This window comes from Hylobates moloch, unplaced genomic scaffold (genome assembly GCF_009828535.3).
Source record: "Hylobates moloch isolate HMO894 unplaced genomic scaffold, HMol_V3 SCAFFOLD_5, whole genome shotgun sequence".
Taxonomy (NCBI): domain Eukaryota; kingdom Metazoa; phylum Chordata; class Mammalia; order Primates; family Hylobatidae; genus Hylobates; species Hylobates moloch.
In genome coordinates this window covers 89,027,290-89,052,144 of record NW_026652280.1, presented here as the reverse complement: position 1 = coordinate 89,052,144, position 24,855 = coordinate 89,027,290, and the positions used below count along the sequence as shown (strand labels likewise).

Below are 24,855 nucleotides of genomic sequence, written 5' to 3'. Positions count from 1 at the left end.
TAGAATTTTGCTCCTGTTGCCCAGGCTGGAGTGCAGTGGCACGATCTCAGCTCACTGCAACTTCCGCCTCTCAGGTTCAAGTGATTCTCCTGCCTCAGCCTCCCAAGTAGCTGGGACTACAGGTGCCCGCCACCATGCCCATTGCATTTATTTATTTATTTATTTATTTATTTATTTATTTATTTATTTATTTATTGTGAGATGGAGTCTTGCTCTGTCACCCAGGCTGCACTACAGTGCTGCGATCTTGGCTCACTGCAACCTCCACCTCCCAGGTTCAAGCTATTCTCCTGCCTCAGCCTCCCCAGTAGCTGGGACTATAGGCATGCGCCACCACTGCCAGCTAACTTTTGTATTTTGAGTAGAGATGGGGTTTCACCATGTTGGCCAGGCTGGTCTCGAACTCCTGACCTCAAGTAATCCACCTGCCTCAGCCTCCCAAAGTGTTGGGATTACAGGCGTGAGCCACTGCGCCCGGCCCCCACTTCTCTGTGGTGCCCTGGGAAGGTGGGCACATTTCCGTGTGCGATGGCCCATGCTGGTGGCCGTGGGCGTACTTCCCCTGAGGCTGTGGGCTCCTTTCCAAGCCCTGTTCAGCATAAGGACTGGAAAGAACCTCGGCCGGGAGGTGCCGAGAAAACCAATTGCTTCTCATATTAAGCATGGTTGGCACCTTGATGGCTTGAATGGATTTCTATCGGCCGAGCTCTGGTGGGCAAGTTGCCTAACCTGGTCCGCCCCTCCTTCCTGCCCTGTGAGGACAGAGATCCTCTTGGGAGAGGAGAAATCCTTCCACATTTGAGGCAGCTCTTTCCTTCCCCTCCACATCTCAAAGCCGGAAACCCCTCCAGCCGCCCAGTGAGGCCAGGCCAGGCAGTGAATTTAGGAGATGGTAAATGTGACTGAAAAGGGCCTGCCCTCCAGGGAATTTGAATAAACTGCTTCAACTAATGCTGGCCCAGGCTCTCAGCCCTGCAGGGACATTTTGGGTCCTCCTACACAAGCTCTTCGAGTTCAAACATGTTCCCAGGTACTGAACATTCAGAGCGGTTGAAACCCACAGGGACGTTATCCGACCGCCATCGGACTAGGGACTTGATTCCCGCAGGCCTGTGGCACGTTCTTACCTGACCAGGTCGATGGGCTGGTACTTGTAGAAGACTCCATAGCGCGCCCACTCTTCGTACAGGAGCTGAAGGGGAGGAAGCAGTGGGGTTGGTGATGATGTAGCACTCCGAGGTTGCTCCCCGGAATGCAGAGCTGCGGGGACTGAGCCTCCGTGACATCATTCATTCATCCCACAAACACTTCTTGAGAGTGGGCTGTGTGCTGGCAAGAGTGGGCCTCCCTTTGTAGGTGAACGTGGGGATGGGAAGGAAGCTTCTGGCACGTTATGGAATGTGAGCTCTTCGTGATTTGACCTGGAATTGATCTAAATGGGCCGGACGCTGTATGGCTTCTCACCTTTAAGGTTTTTGGTCATACCTGTCAGACACCAAACCATTCTTTATAAAGGGCACAAAACCACCAGGGTTTTGAGCAGAGAAATACCAGCGGTGAATTTTTAAAAACTCTCACAGGATGCAGAGATACTCGAGGTTTATCTCCTGAGATGGGCTGTCTGATTAACAGCGCTTTGTGAAATAAATGAAATTGACACACACTGTTACCCCCCGTGCCCCAGGGTTTGGGCAGGGACGGTAATGAGTTTGGTGGATTGGAAGCCTTGTGTGAACATGTAAAGGGTGTCCTGAGGAAGACGCTGGGTTAGGACTGCTGGTAAAAAAATAAAAAAATAAACCCATGCATGTGGGTGGTTAATGCTTTACAGACCTCAACTCAAAGCCCAGGCTCATACATCACGCCCACCCAGCTACAGGGCCACACTCAGGGAAGGCAGGATGCAGGTACCATGAGGGGCCCAGAGGCTGTCCCGGGACAGAGCAGCTGCCCACCAGGAGCCAGAAGCTGGGCAGCTGCCCTCCTCCTCAGCTCAGAACCCATTCTGGGGCCAAGCGGCCTCCCAAACTCAGATTCAAGGTCATGGCTGGGGGACGAGGGAACCCCTTGGAGCCTCCGTAACTCCTCCCAGTGCCTGGAGGGCGGGAAGTGAGTGTGAGCCATCTCCATAGCTGACACAGCCTTGCGTGCCTGAGCGTCTCCTCTGGAGTAACACTGGGGCTGTGCACTATAGAGACCCCCCGCTGACAAACAGGGAGGGGAAACAGCGCAGGTGTACCCACGGCTGCCCCCACCCAAACTCACAGGTGGAGGGCATATTCCTGAGATCCACAGAGGGGCTGCCTGCTGCTGCACAGCCCCTCGAAACCACCAGCTTCACCTGCAGCTGAACATGGCCATGGTTGGAGGGGCTTGTGACTTGTCTACGGCCCTGGGCAGGTTCCCCCACCCCTGAATCGAGAGTCCTGGGCAGACCCCTTCCCCCATGCCTGTCTCCTCCTTTACACTGAAGGATGCGATCTCTCCTCCCAGGGCACAGAGAGAAGGCAGATGGGCTCATGGGAGTTAGTGATGTGCGAAAGGTACAGGGTGGTTCTGCATCAGTGCATTTCGTTAGGCAGATAACAATGAAAAGGCCACAGTTTTACTGTGTACATAGGGAAGCCTCGGCCAGCAAACCGTGATGAAGCGGAGCCGCACCTCTGCAAAAGCAAAGCAGCCATCGCTAACCTGGGCAGCTTCCTCCTCTCACCTAGAGTCAAGTCGCTGATTTATGCCATAGATAGGTGGAAGATGCAGCAGAGAGGGAGGAGGAGGGAAGGAGGAGACAGAGAGACAGAGGGAGGAAGGGGGAAGACAGAGACAGACAGAGAGAGGTAGGGGAGGGAGATGGGGAGAGAAGGAGGGAGGGAGCGAGACAGGGACAGGGAGAAAGGACAAAGCTCTGCACCGGGGGAGGAGGGACCTGCCCTCAGTGACTCCCACCACCTTCTGACAGACGTGTGGAGGGGGCCCACCCCCAGCTTTCTACATAAACCGCTTGACCTCGGTGGACTTTTCTTCCTGCCAAGAGGCGACATCAATCACTCTGCACTGTCAAGGCAAAGAAATCCAACTGAAGACTCCTCTGTTAGTGCTGGAAGGAATCCAAGGTGGCACCTTAGACCTGGTGAGCAGGCGGGGGGGTGTCCAGGCATGGGGGCTGTGAGCTGGAGAACGAGGCCAGCCAGGCGGCTCCAGTCACTGTGACCTGGGAACCTTCCAGCATCCGGACCCTGGAGGGATCCCAACAACCCTCAGGCGTCTCTCTTGTTGAAACCCCCTGCCAGGACTCACATGGCTGCCACCAGTCCTTGGTAACGTCTTTAATTGGCGTATGTCCTTGCCCATTGCCCTTCCCTCTAGAATGGAGGCACCAGAGGGACCAGGTTTGCCTGGTCCTTCTCACCCTCCACGCTCCCAATAGGTCCTGTGAGTTTTCAGTAAGTGACTGCTGGATGAATAGATGAATGGATGGATGAAAGACATGCTGGGCTCTGTGGCTCCTAGTCCAGCCCAGGGATGCAGCAGACCTCAGTCCACACCTGGAATCAATCCCCCACAACCCAAGCCACCCCTCTCCCCCACAGGGCCCATGTGGTCCTACTCTTCCAGCGCCCTGGCAGGAGGAGGCAGCAGCTGCCCACCAGAACACCTTCTGCACATCCAAAGACAGCTCTGGGGGCGTGCCTTGCTCACCTGGGGTTCAGTTCTGTGTAGGTGTGAACTCGCCCACAGTCCTGGAGGAAGTGGCTCACTCCCAAGTACTCCTACATATTTGTGGTCCCATGATCAGGCGGAGAGTGATGGCTGCCCTGCCCAGACCTGCCTCCTGCTTAAACTTCCCTACACTCTCTTCTGCCCACCCTCCAGCTCAGCACAGGAAAATGTCCTTGAAATGTCCTTGGCTGCACTTTCCTTTCTGCCTTGTGAGGTACCCAGGGTCAGGCACGCGGGGCTCCTACCACTGATGTGAACAATAAGGGAGAAGCCATGGAATCTGTCACCAGAAAGGCAAAAACTCGGCACCAGGCTGTGATGTGGAGCCATCGTGGCAGAATGCAGAGTTCCCCGCAGCTCTGAGTTAGGATCCAAACACCCATCTAATCCTCCCTCCTTCACTCCTTTTCTTCTTTCCATCATCCATCTACCCACCCATCATTCATTCCTCCAGCATCCATCATTCATCCTTCCAGCATCCATCATTCATCCCTCCATCATCCATCATTAATTATTCATCCCTCCGGCATCCATCATTAATTATTCATCCCTCCGGCATCCATCTATTTACCTACCCATCCACCCATCAACCATCCACCCATCTATCTATCATCCACCTACCCACCCATCAACATCATTAATTATTAATTCCTCCAGCATCCATCTATTCACCCACCTGTCCACCCACCCATCATCCATCATTCATCCTTCCATCATCCACCCATCCACCCGTCATCCATCATTAATTCCTCCAGCACCTGTCCATCCATCCATCCATCCATCCATCCACCCACCCACCCATCATCCATCATTCATTCCTCCAGCATCCATCATTCATCCTTCCATCAGCCACCCATCCACCCATCATCCATCATTAATTCCTCCAGCACCCATCCATCCATTTATCCATCCATCCATCCACCCACCCATCATCCATCATTCATCCTTCCATCATCCATCTACCCACCCATCATCTATCATTAATTCCTCCAGCATCCATCCATCCATCTACCCATTCACTCACCCACCCATCACCCATCCATCCATCATTGATTATTCATCCCTCCAGCATCCATCCATCCACCTACCCGCTCACCCACCCATCATCCATCATTCATCCTTCCATCAGCCACCCATCCACACACCCACCCACCCATCATCCATCATTCATCCCTTCAGCATCCATTCATCCATCCACCCACACATGTACCCATCCATCAACCATCCATCTGTCCATCCACTCATTCACCCATCCATCCACCCACCCACCCATCAATCATCTATTCATCCATCCACCCATTCACCCATCCATAATTTATCCATCCATCCCTCCATCCATTATCCATCATTCAGTTATCCATCTCCATCTCTATCCATCCATCTATCATCCATTAATCCATCCATCCACCGAACTGTCATTCATTACTCCCTGACTACCCCCATGGGCCAGGCCTTGTATCCACTGCTGGGACCTAAAATTAAATGGGGAGTGGGAATCATTCCAGGTAGAGTAAACAGCTGGGCCTGGACAAACCCGCATTGTGTTTGCTGGGCCTGGCACAGAGTAGTGACCAGTAAGTATTTCTTGAATGAATAAGTAACTGAATGAGCTAGTCCTGGCACTGATGTGACCATCAGCCAAGCAATCCTGAGATTAGAAAAGCAGCCAGTGTGGCTGGAGAATGGAGGAGGGGGAGGAGGGGGTAGGGTTCAGGGGCCTGTGACCCAGAGAACTGAATTTGGCCAGAAAGGGACTGCTGGGGTCCATGGAAGAAGCATTTTTAGGGGGAGGATAGGCATCTGCCAAGTGCCAGAGGGGTGCGGAGGGATGAAGGGGGCTGGACTCTGAGGCTGGAATTGGTCAGGACAGGCCTGTGGAGGGGATGGTCCTTTTCCAACGGGATTGGAGAAGGGAGTTCTGCAAGTCATGGGGTCCCAGACGATGCCAGATGTTACACTAAAAATAACCAAATATGTAATTTTTGTGCTAAGTTAGATAGCATCTTCATCTGGATTCCCGGGCGGGCAAGTTGTATCAAGTACCAAAGATTTAAAAACATGTATGGGGGCCTGTGGGGGAGGCTGAAATGAAGAACATTCCATACACAGAGGTCCTGGCCCCTGGGAATTGGGACAAGGCCACTATTGTGAGGTTGTCAGGGAAGCATCTCTACCCACCGCCTGTGGAAGGACCAGCAGATGGGGCAAGGGCTGCACATGCAGGGTCCAGGAAGGACTGCTTCCTGGGAGGGAAGGCTGGGCACGTTTGGGGAACAGAGGCTGATGTGGAGACCTGGGGGGAAGGCTGGTATCGGGTGTGGGCCCATGGGAGAGGAGGGAAGAGCAAATGGATGTGGTGGGGACATGTTCTTTTGGGGGGCATGGTAGAGGAGCAGAGCTTCCTGGGGAGCCTGGGTGGGAAGGGTGGAGTTCCCGTGCTCAGACTGAGGGGCACAGGGTGGGGACCGATGCTTTGGGAAGTGAGGGAAATTAGCAACAGCCACTAAAGAATAAAGGGGCTGGCTGGGTGTGGTGACTCACGCTTGTAATTCCAGCACTTTGGGAAGCCGAGGCAGGTGGATCACTTGAGGCCAGGAGTTCAAGACCAGCCTGGCCAACATGGTGAAAGCCCGTCTCTACTAAAAATACAAAAATCAGCTGGGCGTGCTGGCAGGCACCTGTAATCCAAGCTACTCTGGAGGCTGAGTGAGGAGAATCACTTGAACCTGGGAGGCAGAGGCTGCAGAGAGCAGAGATTGCACCATTGTACTCCAGCCTGGGTGACAGAGTACGACTCCATTTCAAAAAAAAAAAAAAAAATAAGAAAGAAAGAAAAAAGAGTAAAGGGGTCACCCAGTGTTTCCCAAAGTGTGTTCCCTGGAACACTAGCTCAACAACTTCTCCAGGTAAAAGGGTTCCAGGTCAGGTAAATTTGAGAAACGCTTCATTGACCACCATCAAACAGGTTTCCCCAATGCGCTGCTGGGGGCCATTGTTCTCTGTGCACCTGCTCTCAGTGGTTCCCAAGTTTATTTGCCTGGGAGCCCTGTGGGATTAGGCCACATGCCAGCAAGGACTGCTGGAGGCCCAGGCACAGTTCAGATTGTCCCGAGAAGATAAGGGAAGGACAGGGTGCAAGGAGTGGGCTCTGGGAGGACAGCTTTCCCTCTCCCATGCTCACGGCCACCTGCCAAGGGCACTTTTGAGAATCAGAAAGAGGAAAACAAACCAGCCAACAAAGCTCATCGACTTTTCTCCTGAAAAGGCGAGAGGGGACACCCGCTTCTCAGCCCCCTACAGCGAGCGCCCTGGGGAGGCCCTGGAGGCCGGCAAGTCCTCGGTCCAGCTGCAGGCCCACCCTGCCCCAGAACGCCTCCAGGCTCCGACAGAGCCGCCTCCTGCTCCGCTCCATCAACTTACTTTTCTGTCATTGAACTCCACGTTTTCACCCTCGTAGTCTCCCTGTTAAAAAAAGAGGAAAGGGACATTCTTGTCGCCCAATGGAGCTTTGGAGGCGCTCACATCCGTTATGTTTCGAAACATAAACCCTAGCAGCCCTCGCTGACACAAATTAAGATCATCCTGGGGCAACATTTCGCACAGAGCATGAGGGTTGCCCAGGTGTGCCCCCTGTTCTGATAGAAAGGCCGTGCACGTCCCTGTTGGCCGCCCTGTTGGCCTCCACCACCAGGACGGCCTGAGCCGCCCCCTCCCTCGACACAGAGGGAACTCTAGGAAAGGATCCACAGTTGGGTCCTTGGAACCAGAAACACAAATGAAACGGGACTTTCGGAGGCCAGAAGAGTCGTATCAATAGGGTGCATGTATGTCCCACTCTGCTGGGACAGTCCGTGTCTTGCTCCCTTTTCACTGTAGAGCATCCCAAGAGGGACAGTAAATGACATGGGCATTGTCATCTAATCAGTGAGTCCAAAACTCCCATTTTACAGATGGAAACACTGAGGCTCCGAGAAGCAAACTGACATTTCTGAGGACACACAGCTAAGCTTGGTCAGACCCTGACTTGGATCCAGACCTTCAAACCTAAAGGAAGAGAAGGGTCTAAGGGTTGAAAGCCCGTCTTGGAACATCATGGGTCTAGACTGCCTATGGCCATGAGCACATAACCCTTGCAAACACTCAAAATGATACTTAACTGTCGTTCAGTGAGCCCCAAATAACTACACTTGACATAAGTAACTGGGGAGGAGCAGCAAGGGAGTGGCTCTGTCGAGGTTCAGGGCGTGGCTGGCCTGGCCTGGCTAATGGTTTTTGTTTGTTTGTTTGTTTTGATTTTGTTTTTGTTTTTGAGATGGAGTTTCACTCTTATCGCTCAGGCTGGAGTACAGTGGCATGATCTCAGCTCACTGCAACCTTTGCTTCTGGGTTCAAGTGATTCTCCTGCCTCAGCCTCCCAAGTAGCCGGGACTACGGGTGCCCACCACCACATCTGGCTAATTTTTGTATTTTTAGTAGAGACAGGGTTTCACCATGTTGGCCAGGCTGGTCTCAAACTCCTGACCTCAAGTGATCTGCTCGCCTCGGCCTCCCAAAGTGCTGCGATTACAGGCGTGAGCCACTGCGCCTGGCCTGGCCAACGGGTTTTAAGAATATCCAGGCAGACAAAACTATGGGGCTCCTGGGGGTCTGTCCAGTGCCCTCTCCACTCACCAGCAACTTCCATGACCCCTTCTAACCCCTGCCAGGTGGGAACAACTTGACCACACACTCAAGCAAGCAACCCAATGCGGGTGGTCTTGGAACGAAGACGCTCTGAGAGCAGTTTAACCAATTTCCTCCTAAGTCTTCAGGGGATCCTCACCCACCCAAGCCTGACTCCTTTTAGTGTTTCCCAGTTTCTTTCCATGGATGAGACAGCCACGCGATCCCAGCAGCACCTCATTTATACGGAGGTCCCTACGCTGGTGACCTCAGGCAGGGAGATGTTAGTCAGGAAGAAAGCTAAAAGGCCGCCAAGTAGCCAACATAAATATCAAAGTCCCTTCAGTACAGGTGATACACTCTGATTCCAGGAGACTTCCTCAGGGTCTCGCTTGGAGCACGTGACTCTTACCCACACACAATTCTATCAGGTTGTTATCCGCCTCCCAAGTTCAAGCAATTCTCCTGCCTCAGCCTCCCAAGTAGCTGGGATTACAGGCATGTGCCACCATGCACAGCTAATTTTTGTGTTTTTAGTAGAGATGAGGTTTCGCCATGTTGACCAGGCTGGTTTCAACCTCCTGACCTCAGGTGATCTACCTGTCTTGGCCTCCCAAAGTGCTGTGATTACAGGCGTGAGCCCCGTGCCCAACCGACCAGATATTCTTGATGAATGAATGAATGAATGCAGTAAGTACAGGATTGGAACGGGGTAGGAGGCAGGACAGCTTCATGGTGAGGAAGATGGAAGTAAAAATGTAAAGCCGGAACTACACAGCATGCAGTGAGAGCCTCACCATGGCCACCAAGGCCAGCCTGAACTTCCCTGCAGTCAGTGTTCTGGGTAAGGACATGGGTGCACGCGGCTCAGGCCAGAACCAGTCATCTCCCCAAATGCTTAAGCATCGGCTTTGGTACTTAGCAGCACGGGTGCCCTTCAGTCGTATGGAAAATCTGTGGCTGTAAACTTCCATATTTCCTAAGGATACCTGCCACCCACAGCCCAGGGCTTCCGAGCTCCACTCCTTCTGGACTGTGCGCCCCTGGGCAAGTGGCCTGAGCCCCTCCAGCCTGTTTCTCCATCTTTAAGGTGGGAACAGACCCCACATGGCTGCATAAGGCACGACGAAGATTTTGAAAGAGGAGATTCTCTGCGTGGATCTTGGAGATGCTTCTTGTGAGGCTGGCTCTCTCACAATAAATAGATCCAGCTGATGAGGGAGTTTTGCGCCAGTCAATTTAAACTGTTGACAGTCAATCCCTAAGACAAATGCAGTAGTGGCTGCCAAGAAGAGGGATGCATTTGGCCTCCGTGACGGGATGAGGTGGGGACACAGCGAGGCACTGAGGTTGCAGAGTGTCACTAGGGACGGCTTTTGGCCCCAGCTCTTCCGCAGGGGCTGTGTGACCTCAGGCAAGTTACTAAACCTCTCTGAGTCTCTGTCTGCACAGGTTATATGAGGTACAGTTCCTTCTAAACAGAGGGCTCTGCACACAGTAGGTGCTCAGATACGTTCATTTCTCCCCTTTCCCTTTTAAGACTTAAAGGGCTAACTCAAAACAGGCAGGGAGGGCCGGAAACATTTTGGCTTCGGTGCCTCAGCCTCTCAGCAGGGATTACCTGCTTAAAGGTCAATCAGGAGCATGGATGTAGCTCTAGGCTGCCTTCTTGGGATCATGGGCCGTGCCAGGCAGGGCTGTCTTCCTGGCGCCCAGCCGGAGCCTACACAGGGTGGGGCAGAACAGCCAGACCGGCTGGGTCCTCTGGAGGAAAGCCTGACAGAATGGAGGAGTGGGCTCCTCCAGACTCAGGGCTTCAGGGCAGGAACCCGGAGCCACTGCCACGGTCTAGGGGTCTGAACCCTGCCCTTGAAACTCCTCAGACATCAGGTCACTGGCCGAGGCAAACTGACTCAATCCAATCCGAATCAACACCACGTTTATTGAGCACCTATTGAGTGCTGAGTGCTGGGGCTTCCTTGAGATGACACACATAACTAAAGGTGGTCAGACGGTGGTATCTTTGCAGGACAGGGACCATCCGAGGCCCAGAGAAGGCAGAAAGAAGCCACTAGTCCTGGGGAGGAAGGCAACAGGAAGGCGTGATGTGGGTGCTTCTGTTCACCTGGGGTGGGGTGGGGCGGGGAAGAGTACCGTAGCAGAAGGAACAGCATGTGTGAATGCACGAAGGGAGGAAGCGGGGCTGCTCAGCCACCCCAATCTTCGCACCTACAGTGAGGAGGAGGCCCTGACAGGGAGGCGACGAGGTGACGGGCAGCAGATCTGCCTAGACTCCTTCCGTTGGGGTCAACCATCTGGAGAAGACACCCCTGGGCCGCCCTGCGGGATCCCTGCACCTTACGTTTGTCTAATCCAGTGTTTCTTCCTCAAGAAGAGACGAATTAAGCTGGGCGTGGTGGCTCACGCCTGTAATTCCAGCACTTTGGGAAGCTGAGGTGGGTGGATCACTTGAGGTCAGGAGTTCGAGACCAGCCTGGCCAACATGGTGAAACCCCATCTCTGCTAACAATACAAAAAATTAGCTGGGTGTAGTGGTGCACACCTGAAGTCCCAGCTACTTGGGAGGCTGAGGCTGGAGAATTGCTTGAACCCAGGAGGTGGAGGTTGCAGTGAGCTGAGATTATGCCATTGCACTCCAGACTGGGTGACAGAGTGAGACTCTGTCTTGTCTCAAAAAAAGAAAAGAAAAGAGTTAGGCCAAGTTATGATTCCTGACCCACAGATAGGGACACTGAGGCTCAGTGAGACAGGGGGCTGACTCCACCACTCAAGGCGGAGGAGCAGGTAAGTGGCTGGGACTGGAATCTGGGTCTCCTTAGTCCCAGGCCTGTCCCTTCTCTCCTGCTTCTTGGCTCCTGGCCTTTGCACATTTGCAAAGTTTCAGAGCTCCTCTGTCCGGGATTCCCACACTGCTCAGGCCGGGAGGCCTATTCCCAGTGCCCTGCTGAACTCGAGTCCCTGTTTCCATAGACACAACAAGAAGACAATCTTCTCTCTCCACCCCAAGTCAGCTGCGGACATGGGCTATATTTGTCAAAGGGATACCAGTGGGATCTGGAGATTCAGCTCAGGAAGCTGGCCACTTGCTCTGCAGAAATAGACACATACAGAGCCCTGGTCATTCTGCCAGAGCCCCGGGCCAGCCGAGGGAGGGGAGCCCAGGCCAGGGAAGACATTCTGTGGACCCACTAGCTACGAGGTTCAGAGGAAGTCGAGGCAGGAGCAGCTGCCACCCTTGCCCCCGTTTTGGTGGGATTGTTCTGCAAGAAAAGATGGCCCTGTGTGTAACTTCTTGGCCCCCACCCGGGGAACAGGGAAGGCCTGTGTACAGTTGACATTTACAGCGAGAGCCAAGCAGGAAGCTGTGACCACAGGATAATTGCAGCTCCCTGGGGGGTGTGGCCCGGCGGGGATCTGGGGAGTCAAATGACGCAGAGATAAATCGTGTGTCAAGGTTACTTACATCGTGCAGTGGGTATGCAGCTGCGTACACACCATTGGCCAGCAGGCTCGTGATGCCTTAAAAACAGAGGCAGAGAGAAGGTTATGGGGCAGGCGGGTCTCCCGCTTCACATTGTAAAGTCACAGCGGTCACAGGGCCATCTCAGCCACCAAGAGCTTCTCAAAATGTAACGAACCTGACTACGCAGAGCCCGGCCACCTCTGGGGTTTCTTCCCCAGGAATGACAGGGCGCAGCTGGGTTATTGATCTATGAACTAGGAGATGACAAAACACATGCTCGATTGGCAGAATTAGGAAGACACAGAGAAAACCCCAAGAGGCGGCTCCGTCTCAGAGGCAGGCGGTGTGAGCGGACCGTGGCTTCACTGTCACCCCAAGCCTCCGATTCACCGGCTCCCCCCACCTGTCTGAGGGCAAGCCCGCAGATGGGGAAGGTGGATTGTAAGTGGTTAGAGAAGCTGAATCATGAGGAAATATACGGATGGAAAAATTGATGGTGTCAGAAAACACACATACAATTTGGAATTAGATTTTAGGTTGATTGGAAAAGCCGCAGGAGGCCCACACTTACCATACTTCCCACATTTCCGCCTTTTACTTAGAAGGGCGGAGTCCTTCTTTCTTCCCTCGCCTTGCCCTGTTTATACATTGGCTATTAGTGAGGTGGAAGGGCCTGACAGGATCAAAGCTACATTTGGGGCAGCAAGCGTCGGTGGCCAGTGATTCTGGCAGACTCATGGCCATCCAGTGCTCCTGGAGGCAGTGGAATGCTGGTGGGGTCCCTTTTTGTGTGGCCCCCAGGGCCTGCACTGGGCACATTATAAAAACACCATGCCTGTGTGTCTTAACAGGTGCGCATGCGGGCGCCCAGCCCCAGGAGACTGCGAGAGAGGACTGGAGAGCCTGGGCCATGTGTGGGGAAGGGTTTCCTGGAAATCTGATCTTGCTCCAAATACATCGTGGGGGCCCAGCTGGGTGGGAGCTTTTCCATGGGACCCTCTGCTGCTCATGGAACCCCCTGCTTGGCTGAAGAGGCTTCCTAGGCAGTAAGAGCGTTGTTTTTCACAGCAGCCTGGGCGGCCCACCCTCTGAGACTCCACCTGATAGCGGTGGGAAAATGACCTCCCGAAATCCCCTTGAAAATGGGCCATCTCTGTGGTCAGTGACCTGGAATGATCAGCGGACCTAAGGGATGTTTAGAAATCAAAACCAGAGAAAGGGGCTTAAGCCACACGTGTGAGTGAAAATTTTGTCTGCAATAGAAAGTGAACATGGGGCCTGATCCAGGCTCGCTGGCCTCCTTCCTGTTGCTGGAATGCTGCTAACCTGGTGTTGCCTGCCTCAGGGCCTTTGCACACACCACTCCCTCTATCTGGAAGGCCTTGTCTCATCACAGTTCCTAAATCCCCCAGCTAGCCCCACCCTGCTCATCCTGCAAGACTATGAGACACAACTTGGCAGGTGACGGGAATCCTCCGTACTTGAGGATGAATTTAGAGGTGGATCGACTCTCAGACTAGGTGCCGTGGTGAAGCAGGGCTGAAGAGGAGGACCCGCATCTATCTGCCCTGTCACCAGGTGCAGGGAACCAGCCCCGCCACAAAACCAGTGGGAGCACAGAGACCCTGTGTCCCCAGGGACCACCCGAGCAGAGAGTCAGCCCGGGCCATGCAGCCCGAAGACGCTGGACTTCTATTGCAACCATACATGTTTCTACTGGAAGGAATGCTGCAGGGACCAACGGGGGAAATCGAGGTCCAAGACCTGGCCCTGGGACCAGAACCACGCCTCCTCCTTACCTCTAGTGACCTTTCCAAGGCTGTGCCCTGGCAGCGGTGACCTAGAGGAGCAATTTCAAAAACCCAAACTCCCAATGTCACCTTCCTTTCCGCGTGACCTCACTGCAGTCGTGTGGACTAGGGCTTGGCCATTCTAGAGGATCTCAGTCGTTTTGACCCTGGATGGGACTCCTCCACACTCCCCTTGACTTAGGACATGGACTTAGAGACTTTGGGCCTGCAAGGGTATCCCTGTGAGTGACCACAGGCCATATGGTCGGGGGCCAAGCAGCCACCAGAGCTGTCGAGGGTTTGTCTTCTCTCTGTCTCCCAGGCCTGACCTCAGGAATTCTAGTTCCGAGCCCTTGACTCCCACTGCTCTCCATTTTACTTCCCACGGCATTCCTGCCACCACGGGAAGCCAAGGCAGCAAGATGGTCCCTCCGGTATGCACAGACTCCAGCTCTCACCAGACCTGCTGTGTCCCCCGGGAGCCATGGCCTCATCCTTTGAGAGGCTTCTACAGAGTGATGGATGCTACCCTATGGCACGGCTCTCAGCAGGGCATAAGACAGCTCAAGAAGGAGGGGAGGGAAGGCTGGAAATTGCATTCCTTTGCTCTGCAATGTTCTGGCTTTCACAAACTGCCTGCAGCTGTGGGCAAGGGACCCACTATAGGGGGTGGTTCCCAGCTACACAATTTAATTGGGAAGATTTTGTGTCTATGGCTTAAGGGGTTCTGGAAACTGGTACCCAGGGAGCCTGGTCAGGATGGTTTTGTGGCAGCTTCTGGAATTAGAATTAGGCTGTCTGTACCTGGTGGTGCCTGGTCAGGGGGTGCTGCTTTCAGCAAGCCCTGGTGTGCTTTTAAGGGTCCGGAACAGCCGCACGGAGATGCCCCCCCGGGCTGGAACCCCGATTACTTCCCACTGGACTGTGAGGGTCAAGAGAGAGCCAGGAATCCCTGGTCACCCCTAATGCTGGTCTGTTTCCAGCCTGGGTTTACCACCCCTGCAGGGAGAGCCTGTCCACATGCTCACAAACCCCTCAGGCCAAAGTGAAGGATACGTTTGTGTTTAAAAGTGCTGGGCCATAAAACTGCCCTGCACGCTCCCAACCCAGCCCTCCTGTCTGGAACTGTTACACAGGCTTAAATCAAAACCCTCTTAAACACCCCAAGCCGGCTGCCCGCCTCCCACAGAGATGACAAGGAGGTGAGATTCCCACTTGGAAAGCAACGCTGATCTCAAGCCCCAAAAACGTGCTTACCCATGCTGTACTTGGCCTTGGTACACGTCGTTCTCTTCAAGATCTCATAGACCTATTGCAGAGACAAGAAGGAGGGGTGAGCAGTTACTTAAGGCACCTCCCACGAGCGGAAACGGTCTGTTGTGGCTGGAGAGGACCTGGTCACACGTTACCCATGAAGACCTCCTTGGTGCTATCCTCCAAGGAAAGACAATGGCCTTTATTCAGGGAGGGTTGACCCAGCTCCGGATTCTCAACACTGTCAAAGGCTTGAGATTCTCAGGGAGAAACAGGTGCCACCTGCACCTCCCAACGTGGGAATCAGGGCAGCTGGCCCCGGCAAAGCACCGCCGTGCCCTCCTGGGCCTAGTGCTGGTGTCCCGTGTCACAGCTGTGCCACGTACCCTGCCTGGTGGGTTTACAGTCCCCTCGTGCTGAGAGCTGAGTTGGAACAGCACCACTCTGGGACACAGCCCCTGAATGTTCTAGGACTCTGGGGGATCAGGGGTGGTGGTGGTGGGGCAGGCCTTGGGATCCATTCCCCACGGTGGAAGGAGGTGGCCATCATCGGGCTCTGGGTTCCTGGTGCCTGGGCAGAGCCCTGCTGAAGGGATCCCACCCTGGCCGCCTGCCCCTTGACTAGTGACATGTTTTGTTTGGTTGCCTCGGCACCTCTGGCTCGGGAGTCTGTCTGCCTGGAACCTGGCGCCAGCTCCGCCATTTGCAGCTGTGTGATTTTGGACCAAAGACATCACCACCCCTGGCCTCAGTTTTTCCATCTGTAAGCTGGGGTGAGAAGAACTGGTCGTGCTATGCAGATGTGCATTTCAGAGCACACCAATTCTGCCTCCACTCTCTCAGGCAAGGTCAGCGTCCTTCCAGTTTCCCCAGGCTCAGGCCATCTGACCTCTTCCCCTCTGCCTCCACTGGACCCACCTGTCCCAACAACTCCACCCCCTGGCTGCCTCTCTCACTTTCCAAACTCACTCCTGCAGCCACAGGGCCTCTGACCTGACTGTCCCTTCTCCCAGAAGCACTTGTCCCCTTCAGATCAGAATAGGTCCAGGGTCCCCTTAACAACCAGGCCCTAAAGCCACCACCCTCCCAGTGGCTCTGTCTTCTAGCTCGGCTTGCCTCTCCCCACCTGCCGGATTATAAATGTCCTCAGTGCCTCTTTTCTCCCACCCAGCAGGTGCCCAATACATCCCTGCTGAATGAAGGAAGGAATCGCCCACTCAGCCGTTCTCAATGGCTCCCTGCCCATCATCCCTCAGATCTAATCGGTTCTGACCTTGCTGATTCTCCTGTAACAACCTCCTCCCTTCCACATGCAGTTGTGGCCCATGTTTATGACCACTGCCATGAGCCCTCATCCACCAGTCATCTGCCCTCCCACAGCTGTCCACTGGCAGTGATCCTTCTAGAACAGATCTCACCACATCCTCAACCTTGCTCCACAACCTTCTATGGCTCCCCAGTGCCTACAGGCCAAAGGTCTAAAACCCAAGACCAGCACAGTGGGCCTCTCCCTATTGAGTACTGCTGTTCTCTGACTCCTACCCTATTGCACATTGGACCACCCCAATGCCAGGACAGAATGAATGGTGTGGAGGAGAGGAGTGGGGAAGGGCTGTCAGTTCTCCAAGCCTTTGCCTGGAACCTCAGCCAACCCTGCATGCTGTTGGATTTTGATGACTATTAGGCCCGACTAACCAAGGCCAAAGCTATGAATTATCAGTTTCTTTGGAGCATGTTGGCCATTCAGAAACTGGCCTCCAGGGTCTCTGGGAGAGAGATGCCCTCCTCCCCGCCCCAGATCTGCCTGTCCCAGCAGTGGCTCAGAACCCCCCGTGCTGGTGCGACCTGCACCGCCCTCCTGCTGGCTGCCTGCCAGTCTCAGGTGGTGGTCATGAGGCATAGTCGTCTGGACAAGGTCACCCTGGCTGCCTCCTCCCAGCCCTCTGTCTCTGCCCGACCAGGCTGGGCTTTCTGGGCAGGGAAGAGAGAACAACAGCAAGAGTTTGGCTGCTAGGTTAATTTCTTGCTTAGATAGAAGTTGGGTCCTGAGGCATGCACAGCCCCAGCTTGGCTGGTGGACAGGTTGGATAAACATGAAGCCAGTGCCTTGAGTAGGGCAGGGTGGCCTAGTCAGATTTCAAACCTCAGTTGGCTCCTCTGGCAAAGGCCTGGAAAGAGATCTCAACCCATGCGCCTTCACCTCCACCACCCCCTCCCTCCTGCCCACACCTGCCTGAATCGTAGCCTGATGGTCAGGCATGCACAATCCCACCACGAGGAGGCTCTGAGACATGTGCTGGGAGCTGCACAGATCCAGAAACACCGACGTCTGAAATCACTCCAGGGGTCTGGCTTCCCTCCTGCTTTCCCGAGCTCTGTGCTGATTCCCTTCCTCTGAGCTGCCCCAGCCTGGGGCACGACCATCCCCTGGGCCCCTCGTTGCCCTCTCCCTTTCATTATTCTAATTATTTCTGTCACAGACAATTAGAGCCGGCTTCCACTGGGAGGAGTTTCACCAAAATGAAATTATCACCTGGATCCCCAGGGCCACCTTGCCGGTGAGCCGTTTCCAGGCGCGTGCGATACTTACAATCGTGCTCCGGGTTTTGCTGTCGAAAAAGGAATCCTTATCAGACAGGTCAAATCTGTGGAAATATCGGGAAAGAAACAAGACACAGTTCACCAGAGCCAGTAGTTCTCTGGGTTTCAAGGCCCTGGGAAACCACACTGTCCCCATTAGCGGCGACCGTGAAATGGACGGAACTCTGTCCGCACGCCAGGTATGACCCGTCCGCCCCTGGGCATTTGGAACAGACTATTTCACCGCCCCCGCACCTGGGCAAGGCCTGAGACCCACACAGGTGGGAAGTGACCTAGGAGGCAAGTAAGGTCAGACCACCCTCCAGTCCCCTACCCCCCACAGCCCCCCAGAAGATTCCTGCTTCCTTTTGATGACATCCTCAGTGGGCAGTTTTGAAAGCCTCTGCTTCAACAAGGCGGGGGACAGGGGCAGTATCACTGCCACCATCAGACAGCTCCAACTTTGAAAACAATCTCCCTATACTTCCAGTGGTTTGGGTCCTGATGGGCTGCATAGGGATGGCCTGAGGCTTCCTGAGGGTGGAGGGGCATCTTGGGAACACACTCCCTGCTCTCCCTGCGATCCAAGGCACTTGGGGGAGAGCTGGGGAGGGCAGCTGGGGCAGTTTCCACCGCCACGGAGCCTGGAGGTGAGCCTAGCCCTGTCCAGGCAGCAGGGCTGACAGAGTCAACCCAGGGCAGAGACGAGGGAGGTCGGCCGGGATCCTGGAAGGAGGGCAGTTTCCTCTAATGACCCAAGCCCGCATTGTGGAGCTGAAGGAGAAGGCTGGGCTTGGGGGTCGCTTCCTTCTCTCTGGTGACATGTCCTGTCCCCTCTAGGAATCAGGACTTGGTAAATGCATCCAGTGATGCTCATGGCTCCACCCCTACTACATTCATAAGCAAGGACCCCTGTGAGCTGAGGCACCTGTTCGTCCTCCCTGTCTGCTCTTCCATGCCCCCCGACCCTGTGAGGCCAGCACTGTCCAGGAGCCCTCCTGCCCCGCAGAGCTTCCATCCAAAGTCCCTCTGGGTTCCCATGGCTCAAGCTTTCTATTCCCACCTCTGCTCACGCTCCAGCTCTGCCCAGTGAGGCCAGCAGAGGCCTTGCAGTCACTGCTGACCCAGGTGGCTACGCCCCACTGCCCCTCGGGAGGAGGGAAGTTTCCAGAATAGACGTGGCCCTGCCAGGCAAGCCAGCTGGCGGTGAGTCCCTGGGGCCTCAGGCCTCCTGCCTGGGGATGCTTTTCAATTTCTGCCACAAGGAGTGAGACTTACTGGGGCTCAAGGCTGCCTGGGCTGCAGGAGGCCTGGTTGGCCAGACCCTGGAGGGGGATGGGGTGGCAGGGGAGGGGGGGCGGAGGGGGTGGGAAGGCATGTCTAGACCACTGCTTTGGGGTCCTCACTCAGGCCAAAGAAGTTTTTCCTGCGTCACCAAGCAGAACAAGATGCTGTGTCCCCCTGACTCCTCAGTTAACAGTGATCTTAGAAATCATTTCCACGGCCTCTTCTGGGCTCAGCAACCCAAAGCTCTTATAGGAACACGCTCTTCTTTGGGGGACAGATAATCAATCTGCATTTCTCGTGCTAGAAGTTTAAATCCCCACACACGGGACCCTTTGGGGAGCAGGCTGGGGGTCCCCACTTACAGATGCTGCTTCTCCCGGGAGAAGGGATAGGAGAGTCTCTTCATGGTCTGGGGCCTGTGCTCAGCCACTTTGGGCTGGATGGGGTCTGTGATTTTCTGGAGCACAGAGTTGATTTTTTTCAGGAGGCCACGGGTCTCATTAATGTGGTACATCTGCAGATAAGACAAGGGACCGGGGTGCCGCGTCACCCTGCTGGACCACGATCCGTGGAATCTGTTCTCGGATGGTCAGAGAACCGTCCCGCCCCACGCAACGGTGCGTCCTGAGAGCAGAGCGCCTGGGTGGGCCAGAATGCACCACCCCACCCCGCCCACGCTGTGAAAGCCCAGAGTTTCAGGAGCTCCCAGCCAAAAGCACAATTATAATGCGTTCCAGAGCACTTCCCCCCTAAACTTTACTTTTGCTTCAAAAGAGGTAATCCAAGTGGTCTCTGAGGACGCGAGAAGCAGGAGGCTGATTTACTACCTAGCCCGGCTTCACCCGTCCGCCTGCCAGAGTAAATACCGACTCCAAGCTAAGCTTCTGTTAAACTGCTTTTTAGATATAAAGTTTTCACAGATTAAAAAGAGAAATCCCAGTAAGCCAGAAAATGTAATGAAAATGAATCTGATAAATTAGCTGAGATGCCACAAACAGGAAAGCACCACGGCCCGAACTGTAACTGTGTCTGCAAGTACAGTAAATTCCCCGGGGCCTGAGAGGTAGGCTTTTCTGCCTGCACCATCTCTTGGTGGGGTTTGGTCTGGGGTCTCTAAAGACCACCCAGGGCTGGGTCATATTCACCACGGTCAGGACCCCGGAACCTGGGGGCCTTGTCACATCGAGCCACATGGTCCTCCCCAGGGGTAGCCATGAAGCCTACTGGGTTTTTTATAAAACTCAGGGCCTCGAGGTAGGCATGTTTCACCGCTGGGCGTCCAAGTGACCTCTAGACTTGGCGATTCATTTCGGAGCAGAACCATCAACACCAACCTTCTTTGTGGGCATCTTCAGTTTCAGAAACTCGGCCTCTCTGCACAGCACGTTCCAGGGGGCGTGGATTTTCACAAACCCGACTCCGTGGATTTTAGTCTGGAGAGAGAAGGAAAGTTCTGGGTTGGGGGGGGTGGTTCTGCGTGGAAAACCACCTTGATCTTCAGAGGCCACCACAATTTATCGAGCAGCTACTGTGCATGGCTGCTTTTACCGCGGCCTCATTCCACGTTGACAACACTTTGAGGCACAGCTACGAATTCCCTTTTAGCAGAAGGTGGGAGGAAGTGCAGGGGGCTGTGGGAGCTCCCCCAGGTCACACAGGAACCTTTAAGAGCCAGGAGGGTCTAGAGGATCCCCGGTGGGTATAGACTCCAAAACACCGGGGAAGTTTTCAGGAGGGTTTAGCCAAGGGGCCCCAAAGCAGCCCAGGCCACAAAAGAAGACCTTTCAGGATGCAGAGCCCAGGCCCCTCGGCCTCCACCTGGAATCACTCAGGGACCTGTGGGTCCCTGAGCAGTGCCGAGGAGGGGGCGACTGAAGATGGTCCCCCCTCTGGGCATCTTCCCCTGTGGGTCAGGGCCACACCTCTGCCTGCTCTGGGTCCACTGCCCGGGTTCCCTTGTTATCTGCACTGACTTCATCCTAAAGAGAATGGGCAGCCTGGTGCACGGGCTCAAAGGCGGGCCCGAGTTCAAGTCCAGCGCCCTCCCTAAACAGCTGCAAGCTTGGCCGAGTCACCTCTCTCTGGTCCTCAATGACAACAGTGAACAGCAGAGAGTCACTGAGCGCTGGCTGGCAAGGATGCGGCACGAGCTAGGGGCTTCATGAGAACTGACTCCATCAACCTTCATGGCCAGCTTGATGAGAAAGGCCCCCTGTACAGATGGGAACACTGAGGCTGGGGGAGATGAAGTCACCACAGCCTACAGTCCTGCTGCCAGCAGGGTGGAGCTGTGCTCAAACACAGGCAGGGCTGCCCAGACTCCCCACTCTTAATCGGGGATCAGATGCAAAGATGCCCCCAGCGTCTCTAGCTTTCCCTCTCCCCTCTGGATTTCACGTTTAATAGAGTCCCTTTAGCAAACGAGCAGCATCTTTGCAACCACAACGTATTTCCCCATCAAAGACACATGTCACATCAGTCGGCCTTCCTGTCACCCTGAGACCACCCAGCTGTCCAGGGTGCTGACGCAACTAGAAGGGAAACAGCGCCAAGTCTCCCTGAGCCAGGGCTGCCTATGGGCAGTGGGGGCCTTGGTCCCCCGGGGCTTGGGGGTCAGACGGAGGCTTCCAGACTGAGGTACCATCCACCTCTCCTTTCCACAATTCTGAGACTTAAAGAAAGGGATGGGAAGTCTTGGCAAAAAGGCAGATGGGAGGAAGAGTGAGTGCCGGCTGGGACCGCATCCATCCCCTCTGGGTGCAGAGCGACCAGGTGCAGGCTCAGGGCCTGACCTGGGTTCTGAACCCCTTGAGTGTTTGACACAAGTACATAGGTTCATTGTAGCTTGTTGACAAAAAGCAATGAAGCCAACGTCACTTGATGAGTTTTTTTGTTTGTTTGTTTGTTTTGGTTTTTAATCTTTTTTTGTTTTTTTTTTTTGAGATGGAGTCTCACTCTTGTTGCCCAGGCTGGAGTGCAGTGGCATGATCTCGGCTCACTGCAACCTCCACCTCCTGAGTTCAAGTGATTCTCCTACCTCAGCCTCCTGAGTAGCTGGGATTACAGGTATGCATCACCACGCCTGGCTAATTTTTGTATTTTTAGTAGAGACGGGGTTTCACCATGTTGGCCAGGCTGGTCTGGAACTCCTGACCTCAGGCGACCTGCCTGCCTAGGCCTCCCAAAGTGTACTTGGAGATGAGTTTTAAGAAAACAAAATTTGAAGTGGGTCAAGTCAATGTACCCAGCGAGAGCCTTGGTGGAAGCCTGTGAACGCGACTGTCCCAGGGACCTGGGTGAAGCTTCCAAGTCCAGCAGAGAGAGTTAAAGGTGGGGCCCTGGCACCTGAGGTGACCCACCGAGGAAGGGAGACCCTCCTTGATGCCGCAGCTTCATCTCATGCTTCTTCCTGATCCGACAGAAAGGCAAATGGCCATGGGGTGAATCCTGTCTCGTCGCTCCTCCTGAAGCCCACCCGCAATCGCTTATGCTGATAGTGAGGCTCCCGGCTGCGTCCACGAGGCCTGCCCCACGCCATCCTCTCCCCAGCACCGCCGCTCAGGCCTCCTCTGTGCTGCCCTGCTGCCCACGGAAGGCTCAGAGCAGCCGCTTTGCACATATTTATGGAATGAACGAACGATGGGCGATGATACAGTAATAGTAACAGTAATGTTGACAGAGCCTGACATCCACTCAATGTCAGTTCCGTGCCAGTCCCTGCTGCAGGCATTCCACGCATATCAACTCATTTCATCCTCACAGCAAGCCTGTGAGGCAGGTCCTGTCATCATCCTCATTTCACAGCTGGGGAAACTGAGGCCCTGAGGTGTGTGCCATGCTGGCCATGGTGGGATCCTCCTGCAGCTGCTGTAACACATAACCCCAAAGTGGGTATTCATTCTCCTCCAGCTCTGGAGGCCCGAAGTCCACAGTCAAAGTGGCTCCAGGGCTGCGCTCCCTCCAAAGGCCCTAGAAGAGGATCCTTCCTGCCTCTCCCAGCTTCCGGGGGCTCCAGGCATTCCCTGGCTGTGGCCACATTGCTCCAGCTGCTGGCCCCTTGGTGGCATGGCCTCCTCTCCTCACTAGGTCTCGAATCTCCCTCTGCCATTCTCTGCTATTGGATTTACGGCCCACCTTAAATCCAGGATGATCTCATCCAGAAATGTTTAACTTCATTCCCTCCACGAAGACCCTTCTTCCAAACAAGGCCACGTTCGCAGGCTCCCAGAGCATGTGGATCGGCGGCCACCGCTCAGCCTCTGCTCCCATCCTGAAGCTGCAGGTTGCGGTCCTGCAGGGCTTTCTGCAAGGGCTTGTCCCAGTGGTTAGGGGAGCTTTGCAGAAGCATGGACCCAGGAGCGGGGGCTTGAGGCTGCTTCAGGGAGACAGCAGGTTCAGGGGACAGCAGGACTAGGCTGCCCCAGGCACGGTGACTGGACAATGTGCGGCGTGGGGACCATTGTGGGGAGCCCAGGGCTGAAGGACATAAGGTGTGGGTTTGGGCTCCCTCTGAGAACTGACGATCTCAGCGTGAACTGGAGGTGGCAGTGCCAGGGGCTCCAGCAATATGAGCCCAGATCCTTCTGTGGCCCTCGAGGGGCAGATTGAGTGGGCACTGTGCTTAGAGGCCTGGGTCGGCATGGCCTGGGCTGGAATCCTGCCCTGCCCCTGTGTGGTTTCCACGAAGTGACTTAATCTCTCTGAGCCTACATTTCCTCATTGCAAACTGGGTATTACAAGACCTGTTTGCCAGCAGGGGAGCCTCTGGTGCTCTCAGCAGCCCTGGTCCAGCTGAGCCCCTGCCTGCGTAAGCACAGACTCCTTTGGCCAAGAAGCTTGAAGCCACCTCCTCAGTGCTGGGGAGCCACGGAGGGCACTGAGGCTGGAGAGGTGGTGGTCTTCCATCCTGGTGACCCACAGGAACAGCGCTGACTTCATGGGACACTTCTGAGTCAGCAGAAAAGACAGCCCACGTGCGGGAGAGCCTGTCTTTTCCTGTTGCAGACACAGATTTATTTCTGTGCTCTGCTCACTCACACGCAAAGACCCAAAAAATATTCCTCTGAGTCCATGAAGATTTCTGCACGGTGGTGAAGGAGCCGGTGCCTGCTGCTGGCCTCCCTGGGAAAACATGCACCCCTGTTTATATGAGCAACAGGGTCTCTCCCAGGGAAATAGCTGGTGAGGTTCGGGAAAGGGGTCATGGGACCAGTTCGGCAAAAACACATGTGGGATGTTTTAAAGCATGGTGCCCGGGCTGACCACAGCCTGTCCCCAGCAGGAAGACACTGGGAGTGACAGCCGTGTCCCCTTCGCCCCCAGCCAGCGCCCTGCCCCGACTCTTGGCCCTCAAGCTGGGGTCTTTGAGGTTCATGAACCTACTTGGTCGACAGCCACGGCTGGGGGGGTGGTGAGGCCCCATCTGGCCAGACCACGGGGCTCTGCAAGGGGACAGAGTCAGCCCCCCAGATAGCCCCCAACCAGAGGGGGCAGAAGATGCTGACCTTGGCGCAGTGACTAACTATGCAGGCGGAAACCTCCCTCTGAACCCAGCCCAAAAGAACTCTGACCTTCCTGGAATTGCTTCTGACATTTTTGTTTCAGAAGGAAGAAGAAAATCACAAACAGAAAGGACAAGTGCGTCCCCGTGGCGGATACACAGTGGGCAGGGATGCTGAGGGGTCCCCACTACAGTCCCCGTGGCCCAAGGGCCTAGACCCTCCGTCCGTGCAGTGGCCCTGCGTGCTTCTATCATCCGATCATGGCCACGGACAGGACTCCCTGCAGCTGGAGGGTGGGCTCGAAATTGCTAGAAGATTTGAAGGTTTGCACCCCTAAGGATCAGACCTGGGTGGTTTTCGGGTTGCCCTTGGCTTCCTAGGGGGTGAGCTTCCTTCCTCATCTACCCTGGTCCTCACAGGCCACTTCATACCCTGGAGGGCATTGTTCACTATGGAGGTCCGGCCCTCAATCATGGTGTTGGGGTGCGGGAGGGCTGAAGCCTGAAGGTCAGAGTGCTACTGAAAGGGGCCTCCCTAGACAGCACCTCCCATGTCAGGCAGGAACCATGGGGTGTGT

General features: G+C 54.9%; 1 protein-coding gene across 3 annotated transcripts in view; it reads right to left on the bottom strand.

Annotated features, from left to right (window-relative positions):
- The window catches only part of ANO1 (anoctamin 1), a 113,368-nt gene that overhangs the window by 68,298 nt on the left and 20,215 nt on the right, over positions 1–24,855 (bottom strand). For 2 of the 3 annotated variants that reach the window (XM_058439050.1, XM_032755475.2), the window contains exons 3-9: positions 20,112–20,210; positions 19,140–19,291; positions 17,501–17,555; positions 14,914–14,965; positions 11,867–11,922; positions 7,141–7,182; positions 1,128–1,192 (exon numbers count right to left, since the gene is read on the bottom strand). In XM_058439050.1, the coding sequence (XP_058295033.1) occupies positions 1,128–1,192; positions 7,141–7,182; positions 11,867–11,922; positions 14,914–14,965; positions 17,501–17,555; positions 19,140–19,291; positions 20,112–20,210 (521 nt within the window). Of the gene's footprint in view, positions 1–1,127; positions 1,193–7,140; positions 7,183–11,866; positions 11,923–12,437; positions 12,504–14,913; positions 14,966–17,500; positions 17,556–19,139; positions 19,292–20,111; positions 20,211–24,855 lie in introns of all 3 variants that reach the window. The other variant, XM_058439051.1, reaches the window with a different exon arrangement.